The sequence below is a fragment of the Morone saxatilis genome, unplaced genomic scaffold (genome assembly GCF_004916995.1).
Source record: "Morone saxatilis isolate NCDOM2014 unplaced genomic scaffold, NCSU_SB_2.0 Contig18, whole genome shotgun sequence".
Taxonomy (NCBI): domain Eukaryota; kingdom Metazoa; phylum Chordata; class Actinopteri; family Moronidae; genus Morone; species Morone saxatilis.
In genome coordinates, this window is record NW_023339740.1 from 23452636 (window position 1) to 23470646 (window position 18011).

At 41.9% G+C, this 18011-nt stretch overlaps 1 protein-coding gene across 1 annotated transcript in view; it reads left to right on the forward strand.

Annotated features, from left to right (window-relative positions):
• Positions 1-18011, forward strand: part of ephb2b (eph receptor B2b) — a 115324-nt gene that overhangs the window by 51508 nt on the left and 45805 nt on the right. The window contains exon 3 of the mRNA XM_035662726.1: positions 1890-2574. Coding sequence (XP_035518619.1) covers positions 1890-2574 — 685 coding nt within the window. The remainder of the gene's footprint in view (positions 1-1889; positions 2575-18011) is intronic.

Genomic DNA, 18011 nt, shown 5'->3' on the forward strand with positions numbered 1-18011 from the left:
TTTACTATGAAAATGTCTTTACTCTGATTTAACATTAAAGCCAATTGTTAGCAGTTTTTTTGTAAGTGGCCCAAGATTCAGATATAGAAGTTATTAATATAGCTTTTTGATAAATTTCATTCTAATTATTCTCATTATTACTATTATTTTTGGCTGCACATCAGTCTTTTCTGTTTAGGTTGGCTCGTGTGATGGTTCGGATTTGGGTTTGGGTCAAGCCAGCATCACACTAGCAGTGATTAATTAGGACATGGGAATTAAGAACTAAAGCTGTTTTAATTAGTCAGAAAGTGTTTGATAAAATGCCGGTTTGCAACAAGAGGGGTAACTTTCTTCTCCCTACCCGTCAAAATCTGTCAAAATCCTCACTAAGTGGGCACTAATTTGAGAAATTATATCAGCTGTGAAGTGAAGAGTGAAGGGGGGAGGTAAAGCGGTGGAAGCACTAGAGGGTGCTGCTGATGCAAAGTGGCTCTCTGGCGTTGAGAACAGGGTTTTTTCCTAAGCTGAGATGCCGAGGTCAAGGTCGTGACCTTCTCGGTGGTTAGAGCGCATGGTGTTTAAAGCTGGTTTGATCCATTGCCAAGGGGCAGGAAAACCACAGAGGTTGCATCTGGAGTCTGTAGTCAGCGTGAGTACTGGTGTGCAATATGTGGACTTTGAAGTAGAACAGAATACCCAGAAAACCTGGGGTGAAATTTGCCCCTTGATTATTTTTTATATGATTACCTGTGTAATATGATTACACTCAGTTTAGCCTGTCTTTGATTGTGGAAAATTCATGTCATGTTTCCTCAGTGCTTCACTGTAATGAAAGGAGCTTTCACTGCAATGTCAATAACCCATTACAGTATGTGCTATGAATGTGTCCTATTAAGACACAATAAAAATGTAGGACACACTAGCACATAAACCAGAACCTCTCTGTTCTGTTCAAGTGACTTAATGTCACGTCTCCAGTTTCTCTTAAAGCATTACAGGATGTGAATGGTTTGCTCAATGAGAGGAAAAGAGACGGTACACTTCAAAGGTGTCTGCCTCTACAAAGCATACCATGATACATTTTTAACCATTAATTGCACCATGCATCGCACATTTTGAAAATATCAAAAAAGGCAAACTGATTGATGCTGTAAGCCAAGTAGAGTCTTAAATGACACCTACATAATGCCACCCTCCCTTTGTTGGATTTACCCGCCAGGTAACAGATGACACCCAGTTCATACACTCAGTCCGAAAAATGTCCCAAAATTGGAACTCATTCAGTTATGTGAGAGCAGCTGTTCTGATTAAGAATGCACCTCTTGGATTTCTTTCTTCATTTACCACATAAGCCCCAAATAGTGAACCACAATGTGTTGTTTCTCACTAAAATAACTAATTCTTCAGACTATTATTATTATGTAAAACAACTTCACATACTTGACTAAATCATTTGCAGTAAGGGTTAGAGTAAGTACCCTATAAGTAGCCTTGTTAACATACCAGTATTACCTCAAGAAATGGGAGAACATGCTGGAAAGACCGCTTCTCATTTCTTCCCGTGCATTCATGGAGACAGTGTCATTAGAGATATTATGTTGCTTTGTACCATGTAATCAATTTAATCAAAATATTGCCTTAAGCTGATTACTCACAGTAATCAAAGTATTATAAAGTGTGCGTGAAAAGAATCTTGTTATTACTGCAAAATAGGTATCAGCGGGGCTTTATGACAATTTATATTAATAGGAAACATGCAGACAATTTGCTGCTTTACAGCTGAATTGCACTTAATTGAATGAATCAGGCAAACTATGTGCCTCAATTGCCAATTCTTTTTTGTTTTGTTTTTTCATAAAATTCTGTACTCACACGTAAATATGTTTATGTCTGTCCTTGGCCAACAGTGGGAGGAGGTGAGCGGTTACGACGAAAACATGAACACCATCCGGACGTACCAGGTGTGCAATGTTTTCAACAACAATCAGAACAACTGGGTACGGACAAAGTACATCCGGCGTCGTGGTGCTCAGCGGATCCATGTGGAGATGAAGTTCTCGGTTAGGGACTGCAGTAGCATTCCAAACGTGCCGGGCTCATGTAAAGAGACGTTTAACCTCTATTACTATGAATCTGATGCAGACACAGCCACCAGAAACTCCCCAGCTTGGATGGAGAACCCCTGGATCAAAGTTGACACCATTGCAGCAGATGAGAGCTTCTCCCAGGTGGACCTAGGGGGCAGAGTGATGAAGATCAACACTGAGGTTCGGAGCTTCGGCCCTGTGTCACGAAATGGCTTCTACCTGGCCTTCCAGGACTACGGTGGCTGTATGTCGCTCATCGCTGTCCGCGTCTTTTACCGGAAGTGCCCCCGTATCATCACGAACGGGGCGTTGTTCCAGGAGACACTCTCAGGAGCAGAGAGCACCTCCCTGGTGGCTGCTAGAGGCGTTTGCATCCCTAACGCAGAGGAGGTGGATGTGCCCATTAAGTTGTACTGCAACGGAGACGGAGAATGGATGGTACCCATCGGACGCTGCATGTGCAAAGCTGGGAATGAGGCTGTGGAGAACGGGACTGTTTGTCGAGGTATGTTTTGCTCTTATAATGTTTGCATTAAATCTGCTAAGCCTAATGAATCAGTCTGCTCTGCCATCACAACAGCGTTATCCAAACACTAAAAGATACAATCTATACAGTGTTTATGTCTGATAGTGCCCTCACCGTAAGCTGTTCCAGGGATCTATTAATACAACTGATAGTATAAGCTAGTTATAAATGGTTTTTATTAAAAGACATTATGGAAGCTATACTTTCTGGGCTTAAATTATTAAACTGAAGCAATCACCATATTTTCATATCAACCCTTGCTCTTTATTTTCTTTATTTTTTATCAAACATACACCGCACTTTGCATGTTGTTAGTTCAGTTCTGAGCTACCATAAATGATGGGAGTTACTCATCACAGGTGTTAGGTTGCAAATCACAACAGCTTGTCAGTGAACAAATTATCTATGACTTTTCTTCCTGTGGACCACACAGCACATCTACAACCTCCAATCTATGACATAAATATTATAATCTTTTTGTCTGTATAAAAAGGGGTGCATTAAAAGTGTAATTGGGCAAGCACGGTATGTTTAGGGTCTTTCTTCCTTTCATTTGAATGTTTATTTTCAAAAAAAGAGTAAGAACATGTCAGCCTTTCCTAACATAGATGCACCGCTCTATGCATATTTAACAGAACTCTGCTTAACAGAAATTCCAAGAAGATACAAACAACAATTTTCATCCTGTAAAGTTTCTGTGCTGACCTTTTGTTGGTATAATGCCTCCTTCCATCCATGAGGACAAAGGGGATCGTTTTCAAAATTGCCAGCATTTACCTATCAATTGGAATCCCTCACAGGCAAATCGATTTGGCTTTTCAAAACATCAATGTACCCAACATTTACCTGTGCCGTGCAACAAACCACCCACCTGCATTTTAGATCGGTGTGTTGCTGCCTTTCTTATGTGCGCCTGTAATTACAACACATCCCCCAGTGTCTGTGTGCTGGGAGGGGAAACGTGATGGGTGCTGCCTCACAAACACTGCCAGGCCCCCGCTCAATGACTACTAATGAGGACAGGCACCAGCTCCTCCTCAAGGAATACAGACCAATAAGAGGCATGTGAAGATAGCTACTCTGCTGTAGCAAGCTACTTTGAATCCACAGTCCCACATAATTACACAAATCTGCTTGTTTTTTGACCTACATGTAATTCACTGCATGTGGTGGATTGAAACATCTCAGGGGTGTCCTCTGTCATGGTTTTTTTTGTGCTAAACAGGATTATACAATTAAATGCTGTCAGTGCAACAGGGAAAGCATGTTGATTCATTTATATCCTCGCGCTGCTGGGCATGAGACTTTTTGACTGAAAAAATGCAGCATTTTACCTTCCCTTCCTGACCACCCTCCTGTTTATTTCTCCATGCCTGCTGTACACTGGCTTTGTTAGCCAACGTCCACCAGAAGAAAAGCTTCACTGACTGCATGCTCTCTTCTACATCACCCCCCACTGCAGTGAATGTTATAGATTTGAGCAGTGCAGGGCTCAGAGATAGTGACTCTGACAGAACACAGACAGATTTCCACCGTTCTCTTTGTCGCTTGGTCTTCCCCGATCACTTGATGCAGTGACTGAATATTAAAGCTTTATGAAAAGAATGCATTATCTGAGAGTGCAGCTGTGGAATGCAGCAAAACGCTACGCACGGAGATGTATTTTTATGGCTCCATACAATAGTTATGAGCCTCAGTGGAAACAACAGGGAAGTGTGTCTTTTACCAAGAAAGAAAATAAAACCATTACAGTCAAAAAGGGATATTATTCTGTGGTTCCCCTGTTGTTCAGAAGCCCATTTTGATTGAAGACTGCCACAAGTTGATCTGCTCTCTAGTCATCTTCCCAAACTCTGAAAGCCGATATCAGTGCTTGAAACTGTGGTCAGTCGCCGCCTTTCAACTGCCAGAAGTCGGTTAATGAATTGATTTATGAAAGATGCGCCTTTGCCTGGCGATATTATGGGGTAATGAATTGATTTGTGAGAGGTGCCCTCGGAGGGTTTGGAAGATATCCCCTTTCATAGCTGGATTGTGGAGCAGCGAAGATGAAAGAGACTATTTGTACTGTAATATTAATAACGCAACCATTGCTTTGTTCCAACATCTCTGCAACTAAACGTGTAATTACGCATGTAACAATTAAATCCTTGGCAGGAATCCTGGCAAATAATTATGCTGTCATGAAATCTGTCAAAATATTGACAGTACAGGCGGGTGCTTACATCAAATTGCTGAGGCCTTTTTCTCTGCGATTGTCTTACAAGTGAGATTAAGTTTCCTCTCTAAGAAGCGCTGGGAGTGAGGGAACCACACCAGGGCTTTTCAGCAGAGACAGCCCTGAAAAGAGAGACCCTTCTTCCCCTCAGAGCCTTAAGGAGATGGTGCACCACAGAGACACATGAGGTCCTGTTTGCCCTTGTTGTTGACTCCAGGATGAAAAGCATTCTCTTCAGTGGGGCACAATGAGAGCCATGTTCATGGGTGAAATCGCAAACTCCCTTAACAATGCCCATTTGTGTTTTTTCACTGTAATCTGATCATCTAACCCCATGCTATAGGGAGTTCAAGGGTCTCGACTGTGGGAGCGTGGCTCGTGTTATAGAGCAGTGAAGATTTAGAGGAAGACACTATGTCACAGCTTGATTCATCTTTTGGTTATGTTTTTGTTAATGACTTTAGCAGTGTAGTTTATAAGCAGTGCAGTCGGTGTGGCCCAGATTTGTAGGGATAAGAATCACCACATAACATCACACAGCAAGACAGTGGATACAAAAGTGCAACTGTTACATATTCTATGCACTCTTCCACTTATGTGCAGCGGGAATATTTGTGTGAAAAAACTGTTTTGATGCCGGGAAACAATCAGGTTTATACCTCCACACTCAAAGGCAGTGACACTATTCCGAGATCCAGCTAGACTGTACAATGGACGTATCGAATTCTGCTGAACATGCACAACAGGCCCCACAGCGAGTCAGTAAGTCACATGACTGATAAGCATTTTGAGGTCACGGTGTAGATAATTTGGAACAACACTAGCGCCTCTTTTAATGTCAGTCTCTTGGTGAGGTCTGCGTAAATGGTGGGTTGTAGCTGGTTGGAAGCGGGGTTCCTGCACTTGCACCCAGAGCAATTAGATTAAAGAGGAAAGTAATTCTTCAGCCAAATGTGGTTGTAGATAAAGAGAGTAAGGGGGATCTAGTGCAAAGGTAGGTGCTGGGCAGACATGATTGGATAGACATGATTACATGGAAAAGAGGAGGGGAGGCAGGAAATGAGTCCCCCTAACCCACTGTCAGAATCCCAATTATTGCAGCCTCTTCGTCTGGAGAGGGTTTAAGGGTGGAAATCAGCGTAGCACAGACAAATCCACACCGCTGCCTTTATTTCCCTGGGTGCCTCTGTCTTTAATGGCAGCTCTAATTGACTAACAGCGCACGTGGGGAACAGCCATGCCGATGACTGGATGACTGTCCTCTGCGCTGGAACAAGACACAAAGCAAAACAAAACAAACACACCCCCTCAAGGCTTTCGCTGCATTGTGTATTGTGCAAACAAAGATGAAGGAAGATTTGCATTGGGCTGCAGTAACAGAAAGAGGGAGAGAGAGTGGGAGAAAATAAGAAAAAGAGAAAGGGAGACCAAAATGTCAACATTCAGCCTACACAATAGGCATTCACACAATATTATGTTAAAGTAAAAGCCACACTTAGATTACTATTTACTCTCTTAGATTGATGGCTGCTTTGGCTGCTGTTAGGAACCATTTAGTTAAGCATAAGGAATACAAATTAGCTCCTGAACAGATGTTCATTACTGCAACATTTGTCTGTTAAATGGCATCATAGACAACATGACTTTATTTCTGCATCATAGGCGATATCACTTAATTTCCATTACTGATCTTTTTATTTAGACCCATAAGGTCTGTGATTGGTATTTGGTCTGTACGCAGTGTAGGATGTTGTAACAGCAGGAGGCCAACAGACGAGCTCTAAGACATGTCACTCTGTCGACAGAGGCCCCAGGGAGCATTCAGGAGCCTTTATTCCCCCTTCCCCACTGTGATGGGATTTCAGTGTGGCCAGGTGCTTTTTTTTCTCTGCCCGCCAGTTTGTTCTGCACCCTGCACACATCTATACAGCAGGAGAGAGGGAGAAAACAAACACAAAAAAACAAGGGAGGGACAAGAGGGAGCCACTAATGAGAGGAAGGGAAGAGTCTAATGAGAGAAAAACTCTGAGTTAAACACACATACAGCTCTTTCAATATACATTACAGTATGTGTAGCAGGGTGCACAAATCACATTACAGCGCACGAACACATATGCACTGCCATACAGTAGGCAATCATGTGCACACACAGGAACCTATTATACCCACACACATACATGTTATCATCCTTATTTTCACAGCACATCCATTATATGCGGATGTGATAACGTGACCTGCGATCCCTGCGAATCTCCCTGAGTTTGAAGATCGTGGCCTGTTAAGCCTGTAAATGATTTCCACATGTTTTTGCACATGTCGGGCTCTGCTCCATATGCCCCTCCGTCACACTCCTCATTATCCCACACCATCTATTGAATCTCAAATTCAGTCAGTTTGACCTCTTATAATCCCAGGACCTCTTTTTTTCTACATTATTGGTCATCTCACCGCCTGTAGTGGCCTCCTGCAGGTCTGGTTCTTGCTCGTAACACCTATCACTGTCTCACCCTGAGCCCCCGAGATACCAGACAGCCTGATGACCACAGACAGTTTTCTGGTGTTTCTCCATGAGAGCAACACGTGGTGACAACCCTGAGATCTTATGATTTTGTTCATGATAAATTTGCTTTGGATCGTCTGAGGAAATGAGAGATGTCTAGTATATAGAGATCCTTCCATACGTGCCTCTCTTTTGTCATCATGGACAAGGCCAGGGCTTTGTCAAAACATCCCAGTGCGGCCTCTCTCAGATGTCCTCGACTCGTGTCCTGTTGGAGGATTCAAGTCGCTCTCTCGGGGAAGGGAGACTGATGGATCAAGCATCTGTCTGGATAAAAGATGAGAAACAATCGAGCTCACTGTTAAAGACAGGAATCCCTCTCGAGTATCAGTGACCTTGTTTTCCAATGATGTATTAGAACTCGGTCAACACTGAGAGAAAATTGTGGTGTCTTGTGTTGTGTGCCGTTGACCTACATTAGAGCTATTCTAAAAGTGAGAGCAGAGAGAAAGCTTATCCATTCCTGTCATTGGTGGGAAGTGCCACGTGTATTCTGCGGCCATACTATCCAAGAGATGAGCACAGTTGTTCACACACAGTTAACCCCTTGGTCATTCACTAAGAAACTGAAACGGTTGGGTCTATATTCTGCTTCACACCGGATCTCGCTTCACTACTCCACACATAAAGGTGCTTACTGTTGTTGCATGTACTCCACCTGAATATGTGCCCCTTAACGCTCAGTATAAATTACAAAAACATCTGTTAGTTATATAATTCACTAGCTATTCATTGTGTTGCTGCTCAGTTCATTTGAATTATTTGACAGTGTGTTCCTTTGAGAACTTTGACGACAGCAACTTATATAACTATGTGACTGCAGTCTGCATTAGCTCTCACTTTGACTTACTGTACCTTAACGTACCAGTACAGTAAAACAGAAAATAGGCATTTCAACCCCTATAGAAAAGATTCTCCAGAAGCCTAATGGATTCTAAAATAAGTAACATCACCCACCAACAAAGATCCCGTTAAACTTCAGGTGATTAAAGATTAAATGGTTGCATGGGTGAGGGCGAGAGATGGAAGGGTAGAGATAGATCAGAATGGAAAGGAAACAGGGGAAGAGAAATATTAACAAGGACACATGAAGAGCTTGGTTGTCTTTCTTTTCTTCTCCCTCCTCTTACCAGTGTTATATGCTTCACCGCCCATCAACATACTGCACTCATAAACACAAGAGATCATCATCTCCTTTGAACAGCCTAAACAGACATCACAGGTAGAGAATATTAATTCTATAAACGTCCTAACTCGTTTACTTTAACGGAGAGATTACTTACTATGCACTGGGAAGATTTCCTGATACAGCTCCTTTCAAAACACATTATATCATTAAAGAAATGTGGTTGTCAACCTAAAAATAATGTTTATTTTTTAATTTTTTACACATTTTGACTATATCCTGTGAAAAAGTCACTCTTTTCTGCCTTTGCATAGAAACAATAATAGACTAGTTAAAAAAGAGGGTAAGAATTAAGAGAAGTCTTTGTTGCTGTACATTTACTAGATTATCACAGCAAGGTTCACTTTGCTGTGTACCATGAGTCAGCAGACACTGTAAATCTCCAAGCTGTCGATATATCTCTCTTGCAGTGTCATTAAGATAAATTCCTGTGCATTTAATTACTTGGCAATCAAAGTGATTTAGATTCACAAAGTACACCCTGCTGTTCTCAAAGGAAAACAAAAAGGCTGACTTCAATTAACAGCTGATTCCAGTTCCTGAAACCAAATAAGAAAAGCCAACAAACAGAAAGTATCATTGGATTCAAGGGCAACATCTCCGTTAACCTCAGTGAATCCCTATGAGGTGATCATGTCCATACAAGCCTTATCTAACCACCGGGGCCTCTGCAGTGTTTGAGCAAAATCAACAACCAAATCAAGCAGTTTATATTGAGATTTATTTTAGTTTGGGATTTAATTCTGAAATGTTTAGAAAACCACTGGCTAATGTCAACTCAAAAGTTGGACTGGCAGAGCAAAGGTTTCTGTCATCATCCTCCCTGGGAGGATAGTGGTGTTTGAGTTTGAAATTGAACACATGCCTCTAAAGCCCCGTCCATGTAAAGTTAAGCTCTGGCCTGTCAAGAGAAACCACTGCAGAACTGTACCTTGCTTTTTTTTGTTTTTGCCATTTTACTACCTGTGTGTTCCTGGATATTTCTTCATTGTGCATTTTGCTTATAGTTATATACTATATTAAATGTCAAGGCCCAAGAGGTATTGATGAAAGACTCACAACTGCACACTAACTTCAATCCACAAATTAATTTGAATAGATAAAGGTTAAATCTCAGTCAGATCTTCAAAAGAAGGTCAAAGGAACCAGACTAAGAGTCTACAGCCATGCTAGCAGCACTGTGGGGGTGTCTAGGCTCACAATGACAATGCTAACATGCTGATGTGCAGAAACTATAATGTTTACCCTGTTCACCATCTACCTTTGGCATGCTAACATTTGCTATTTAGCACAAAACACAGTACAGTTGAGGATGTCATTAGTTTTATTTTATTTGGCCATAAAAAAAAGTATTGGAAAATTTAAACATTTGACCTGATGATGTTGTTAGGGGGATCACCAAAGTGATTACGGTTCATTATGAGGTTGGCATGAATCACTCAAAACCACATGCCAGCCTTATAGTGGTGCAAGATGAAGAATCAGGGGATCGTTAAAATTCATTGTGCGGGAACTATGAATGCCTGTACCAGATTTCATGACCTTTGATCCAGTAATTGTTGAGATAATTCTATCTGGACCAAAGTGGTGGAGCAACCAACAGACCTCCAGACTGACACTGCTATCCCTTGAGCCATGTTTAAATGATTAAAAATAGTTGAAGCTTTATCTTACGAATCACGCTATAAAACGAAGACAAAAGACAGTGTGCAAGTCTGACAAAAACACTTAGTGCTCCATATTCCATATGCTTTTTCCAAAAGCATTTATCACACACTGTCATATTGTCTTTTGCTTGTTTATCAAAGTACTCAATTAGGACTGTAATTGTGCAGGATGAACATACTTGATGTTGGGCAGGAAAACAATCTTGGCTTCAGTGGCCTGATTTAATTGTTGAAACCTGGTTGAGGGGGATGGTGTTCTGTTGCTGCGGGGGACAGCTCTGCTTTGTAAATGGACTACTTACAGAATTTTCTGGATGTTAAAACTTTTTACTTCCCCATGGGCAGCTGCTAAGCAAATAAATTACTCAATATAATGAGCTGTTCCACTCTCCTGTGGAATTCCCAAGCTTTCGGGCTGAAAGGTACGGTTCGACACGCTTTTTCTCATTCTTATAACTGTTGTAAAGAACCGGGTTCATCTAAAGGATACAGTTCTTTTTTTAAACCACGCTTTGGAAGATGAAAGGCGTAGCACAATCCACTGGGCTAATCCTTATCTAGTCAGTTCAGAATATTCCTACCAGTACATTACAGTATGTACCAGTGGTTTATGGGTGAGAATAATCTCACCATGTTCCTCCTTTCCTCCCTGTTCTTCTCTTCCACCTCGAGGTCTTTGCCTTGTGATTAGTGCTATTTTCCCACAGTTTATACTGTAAAGCCTTTAGGGATTCTCTGTTTATACTAAATTTATATGAAGAAGAAGGAGGTGAGACTGTAAACAACAAGCTAATGAGAAGTCTGCTCTGTTTTGCCTTGTGTGGAAAAATAACAATCGCTTCCTGTGCACCTCACAGCATGAGTTAAAGTACAGTGCTGGGATATCATAATGTTTTTATGTCCCCATCATGTTTGAAAATTAGACGGTAATTACTGCGCAATTTCTTTTTATAAGGCTGAAGTATATTCTTTCAATTCCGTGTAATTGTAGATCCCACAAGTTTTGGGTAATTCTAGACAGCATAAAATGTACTGTGTGCTTTATAAAATCCTGTCTCTGAGCATTTGGAGTGGTCACTAGCAAAAATATAATTATTACCTAAAGAATAGCTCTGTGTGTCCATTGTTGGTAAAAGCTCTTCTCACTAAACACATAACTTTTCATAGTTCTATATTCAAGTCCAGTACCTCAAACTACAGTTCCTGCGAGGCAGAACTGATTATATAGGTTGTTGAAGATCCATCACCTCTAAGTAATTGGTTTTAAGTATTGACGTGAAAAAGAGAGAAATATGAGGTACTTTAGGTCAGGATTTGATTTCCTATTTACTGAAAACGTGGGTTTGCTGCAGCAAAATGCTGTAGGTGAAATTTAGCTGTAGAGAGACTAAGGTAAGGAAAACAGGCAGTGAAACAGTGAGACACAGTGAACACGCTAAACAGAAAAATCACGAACAAAACTCCTCCACACCGGACATTAACCACCCGCCGGTGTTTACTACAAAGCCTGGATTGGCCTTGCAGCATTTTGATGCCTGGGAAATGCTCACTTCGTGCTGGGACCAGTGTTCTGGTTTATTGTGGTCATCTCAAGGCTGTGTGGTCTCTACAGAGCTATTCTGGCGATTTAGGTGGGGGAGAGATCAGCGCATTTTCATGTGTGGGGTGTTTTCATTCCACCCCGCCAACCGACTCAGTATGGCACCGTCTCGACACACACCAGGGCCACTGCTGCCTCCCCTCCCAGTACGGGCATCTCTTCTCTGTGAAGTAACAGGCTTAAAGAACTGTCTGGAATACATTAGTCACAGTTATTAATGAGGTTGTTTTGATTCTGCTCTCCCCTTGTCTTAGCTTTTTTTTCCACCATGCAAAGTCATGACGATGCTGAGGATTTTGGCTGAAACAAAGAGACACACCATGTCAGCTATCAGGGAGACAGATACGGTTAAAACGATACAGAGAACTGGCGAGACAGACGGGAGTTAAAGAGTCTTAGAGGAAGAGATCACGGTACAGTGTAGACTTATACTATGTCTCTCTTAACCACACTACATGATGTTATGCACTTGGCAAAGGAATACGTTCCTCTCCCCTTACAGTATGATATGTACTGGCTCAGTTTAGGGCTGTCAGTGGCACGTGTCACTTAAAATTATGGATTTTGTCTGCAAAAGTACAGAATGTCTCTGAGAGATTATTTTTAAATAGACTTTTGAAAACAGTGGCAGGATATGACTTTTAAGAGATTTGTCAAACCTGCAGCAGAAAATAGAGTGATAGCTCATAAAATATATTGCCAAACTTGAGGAAAAAAATGTATCTAGAATGACATTTTCTCTTTTTTAACTTATTTATGCACACTGCTAAGGTATTGATTACTACAATTTCTGAAGTGATGCATAGTCTGATTACGGTTTCTATGTGACAGAAAAACCTATTCTCCACTGTGTCAATCCTTCCAACCTTTCATACCACTGAGTAAATTGCCCTCCACAATGGTTATTTCAAATTACATTGTCTCAATGTAGACCCTTGAAGGGTAATGTTATGACATTGACACTGAGCAGAATGTGACATTTTCTACCATCATGAGGGATATCTCAACTCTCCACAGAGAAGACATTTTGGAGCCATCTGCATCTAAAATAAGCAGGCCCCAGCCAAGCACAGAGCTGATTCGTTGATGTCTCTCATTCCTTGTACAGCCTTGATAACTCCTCCTTGCGACCTTCTTACTAAATATAGCAATTCACGTATTGATTTGGGGACGCGGTGCATTCACAGCATGCCTCCACCATAATGACCTATTTCAACAGATTGCTTGTAGTTAAGTAGGTTTTTTTATGCACTCTTTGTCTCGAGGCTGCAGGAGGAAGAAGACACAGCCACATGTTCTGAGTGGAGGTAGACACAACATATCTTGGGTCTGTTGCACAGGCCAAGAAACCATCATGCATTCGTGATGGCCTCTTGGCAACAGGAGTACACGTGTATCTTCTATGCAGGGACCCTGTACGAGTGTATATTAAAGCATTAAATATTTGTGTATGCTCTCAAGGGTGTCAGGAGACATTTTATCTCAACACAGTGCAAAGTTCCGAGATTACAGGAATTAACTGGGCCTGCAAGCAGCGTGATTAAGTTCGGATCATTCAGAGTGTTGTACCTCACTGCTATTAAAGTGTGGCAATGGGGAAAAGGGCCAATGAAAGCTTGGCAAAAGATGGCTTAAATTCCATCTGTGTCTACACCATGCCAGCAGGCAGGCTTCCCATTACGGAGTGACTGGCTATGATTGAAATCATGGCTCTAACGTGCTTCGTTATCTGTCAGTGTAGTGTTGCAAGAGGGATGGGCATCAACAGGATCACTGTTGAGTTATTAAAGGGAGCTGAGATCCAGAAATACTCACTGTTTTATCAAAACAGTTGCGTGGCATGCCTAAACACCTCACTATTTATCTTTTTGCCGTTCCAAATAATACAGCTGCCACATTAAAGGCGTGCTGCAAGCTGTCTGGCCTTGTCAGTCAATGCTAGAGAATGCAAATGAAAACAATGTATTAGATGTAGTATATCCTCAATTTCACTCGAACAATCTTTCATTTAAAACTAATTTATCCGCGCTCTCTCCTGTTAGGCTCATTAAATGATTTTGACCTCAATGGAGGTAATTTATACAGAAGACTTTTTACAGTGGCATTGTCATTCAGCTGGGAGATTCTTATCAGCCCATCACAAAACCCCTGAGAACATAAGTCCTTCCTCCCTCTTTACCCATTCACCGACCTTCCAGCGCCACCACAATCAAGCCTTTGTGGGCTTGGCTTGTCTGTCATCTCCCTGGTTCTGTTGATATGGGCCTCGTGCTGAGAGTGTGGGCTCCTCATACACTGCTCTAAGCGCTGGCTAATTGAGCTTGTCAAGCCAGAACCTGTTAGTGTGCTGATAAGAAGGTATTTGACCTCTTAGGAAGCCCCTGTTGGTGTCCTGCAGAACATATTCATAGGTCTTCTATGCAAAAAAGCATGACAACCAAATAGTAGATCCTAAAAAAACATTTATGTTTATACTTTTTTTATTACCCCCATCAAATACTTGGTCTATTGACACTGATTATTATCATGGATTACATTTATAGTCTGATAGACTTATCAAAGGGTGTTGATGCAGTCTAAGGGAAAAAGCCCATGAAAATCAGGACTGCGAGTAGGACTTTCCTTATTCTTTAATCAATTGTTTATGTCTCTGCTTAAGCGAGTTGGCAGAAGTCCACAAATCAAAGGTATTGGATGGATGCCCTTCCCATTTCCTCTTCAAACTTCCATGCTGTAAAGCAAGACTAACCATGTCTGTGCCCCTCCTTTTTTCTCATTGTTGTGCCAGTCTAACCTGCCCAATTTTACCCCATTTGTTTTAATCTGTTTGGAGCAGATGATCAGGGTTTAGGAAACCCAAACCATTAAGACACACATGTTACACAAATCTTCAGTCCTGTCAGGCTTTTTTTTTGAAAACCACACCTATCTGGTATTACAGTCAGGTCGAAACACATGTAAAGATTTTTTGCACATGGCATTCCATCCAGGTTTGCCACAGATGGGGATTTTAGTCTGAGTGCAACTGACATGACCCCCACTAGCCTCTCTGGGATAATCCTGCTGCCTCCAGGAACCCAAGACTAATCTGCCAGTCTCCCTTTTGCAGGCCCTCACTCATTCCAAGCTGCCTCAACTACTATAATAACTTCGCTAACATTTGGTGACCATCGTGACCACAAAACCAGATACTGACCTTGATTTGCGTGTGTTTGCAGTATAGGGGAATGTATAGGTGCTTTGACTAGTTCATATCTGCCCTCTTCAGTTGTAAATCACTGGTCTACAGATGGCACAAACAGATATAGTTTTGATGACTCACGTGACTGTCAGCGTATGAATATACAGTAGCATCCCCAGTAAAAAGAGGCATCTACTCGATCATTATATTTTTACAATGACCTTTTTCGGCACCTTAGCATTAACGTCAAGGATTATATGTGCTGGCCTGTATGGATATGTCAGATATGCAAGACTGGAATGTGCCGAGCCGTGCCAAGAGGAAAGCTATGCCTTCAGGCTAGGTGGGTTGCATTAAGGTTATATGTTTGTGTGTGACATGTATGACTCTTGAATTTCAGTCATAAGACTAATGGTGTCTAACTGAGAATGATTGACATGTAGGTTTCACCAGAAACTCTCCACCACATATTAAGTAAAACCCTATTAGGATGTGAGACAGCAACTTAGATCAAGAGCAGTTTCCGAACAAGCCTGTGAATGAAACAACAGCTTTAAGTATAAAATGATTAAAACCACTAAGCTAATAGCAGGGGTGTGACAAAACAAACAATTAAAACTGTCAAGTTAATTCACTACATGAAGTTATTCATCTAGACTTTAATGGTAGAATAACTTTAAAACATCACATTAATGCTGGAGTTAATCTTTTTGTAGGCCTGGCAGGAAAAAGAAAATCCAAAATATACAGAAAAAGAAACCGTTCCTTCCTCCCTCCCTCAAATCCCAGTTGCTGTGGTCCATATTGCCAACACCTGGTAGAACATTTCCAAGCAGAAAGTCACCCTCAGAGAAACTGATGATAAGACATTCAATGCAAACAAGAAGCCAGAAACCAGATAAGCCATATTCAAAAGACATAATGATTGCAAGGGATTTTCACCTGTAGTTCCCTCACACACTGACATTTTGCCATGGGCAGGCACTGTGTGGGGAGATGAGGAAACATCTTTGGTTACCCTCCAGCCACCACTCTTAATCACCTCTACATTTAATCCTTTGTAAATATTACTTATACACATCTTTAGAAAGGTATTAACACTGCATCGTACACATACTCACCATCCTATCTATACAGCATTTGAAACTTTTTCTTGCCGATGAAGTGTCTTCGGCAATAGTGAATAATTTATTACTCATGCCAGTGCTGTGTATGTCTGAATCAATACCTGGATTTATTTGCAATGAGTTTCCATGGTGAGAAATGACCGTACTGCACACAAAGCAATATTCTTAGAGAGTAGCCATTTTGGTACAAACCATCCTAACAAGGGGAGAAGAGTTGGGCTTAAGGAATATATTGGGGAACACTCTGCAGCAGCAGAGTTGCCAAGGTAACAGAGGGCTTGCCTATCTCCCCCCCTGCCCCAGCATTGGCCCGATCCCTCTCTGTGTGAGCTGGGTACTTAATTTCACTGACCCCCTGGGTCTGGGCTGAACAGCCTCCATTGATTAGGACAAATGGAAGGGAGACCAGCCAGCCAAGCCCCTCCTTTATCAGGGTTAAGGATGTAGTCTATGAGGAGTAGAAGATGCAGAACAGGCAGATGAATAGCTCAGGGATCTCTTGTTTTAGATGAATCAATGACATATTTAGAGGCTAATTAGTCGATCTATTCACTCAGTATATATTTGCTGGGGCCACCACCTCACTCTGCCGCCATGATTGGGCTATTTAATGTATTCCACCTCTAAATAGCAGCCATTAAAGCCTTCAAATGAATCTCCTCCTAACAATGCCAGCCTTTTCAGGCGCAGGTGTAATGGTGCAGGGGAGAGGTTTTAGGTGTGTGTGTGCATTTTTGTGTCTGTGTACTGTGTGTGATTTCAATCCCTCAGTTTGAATCTTTGAGGCCTGATATCAGGTGAAATCCTGTTTTGGTGATGTCAGTCTTTCTTTGCATGTCATGGCTTGAACAAGCATATTATCCATTTGACAAGCAAGCCTGATTCAGGTCACATGATCTGAGAATTTACCACTGCCTGAGTGGCACAATTTCACCTAGTTTTATTCACACTACCGCAAGTCCTCAAGAAGTTGGTTGTGAGACAATTGTTGAGAGAAGACATTAAAATGTGTCCTCTAACTTATTGGCTATTGAGAGAACATTGCCCAATAAAATTGGTTGTTGAGAGATAGGTACCCTCTTTGTTTCATACTTATGTAATGTGACTCCTAAGTTATGTGTGTGTGTGTGTGTGTGTGCATGTTTCCAAGCGTGTGTGTGTGTGTGTGTGTGTGCTTGTTGGATTCATGCATGCGTGCGAAATAGGCGTATTACAGCTGTTGTTTTTTTTTCTTTCTTGTAGATCAGATGGATAATAGGATTCACTCAGACTCCCTGCTGCCTCATTAAATGCTTGTGGTCAGAAGAATTGATATAATCTTTAATAAATACACTCCAGGGAGAGATGGCTCGCGATATAAAATCCAGCCTATGAACATGATACTCACAGTCCAGCTCAGGGTACTGTTTATCTAAGTGCTCTGTGTGTTCTGTGTGTTTGTATGTGTGCATTGGAGGGTTACACAGGGACAGTGACAGGATTCAGCACCAGCTGCTCCTTGCAATGCCACCCCCTCTTCCCCCTTCCTTCCTCCCCTCCTACTCCCCCTTTCCTGCGACACCCCCCTTGTCCCTACTGACTGGACAACACGCAGCCCCTTTATGCCACCTGTCCATCAGCTAGACTGCACCTTAGGGAGCCTCTGTCAACCGAGCTTGGAGCTGCAGCTTGCTGCCTTTGTTTGGATGCTGGTAAAGTCCCCCCTCCATCCCCCCTCTCCTCTCTTTCTCTCTCACTCTGTCTTGCTCTCTTTTGCTCCCTATGCTGTCCTTTACAAAAACAGACACACAGAAAGACACACACATACAGACTAGTGATTGCCTCTGTCAGCTATTTCCTACATCTGCCTCCAGGCTCAAAGAACCCCCCCCCCCCCC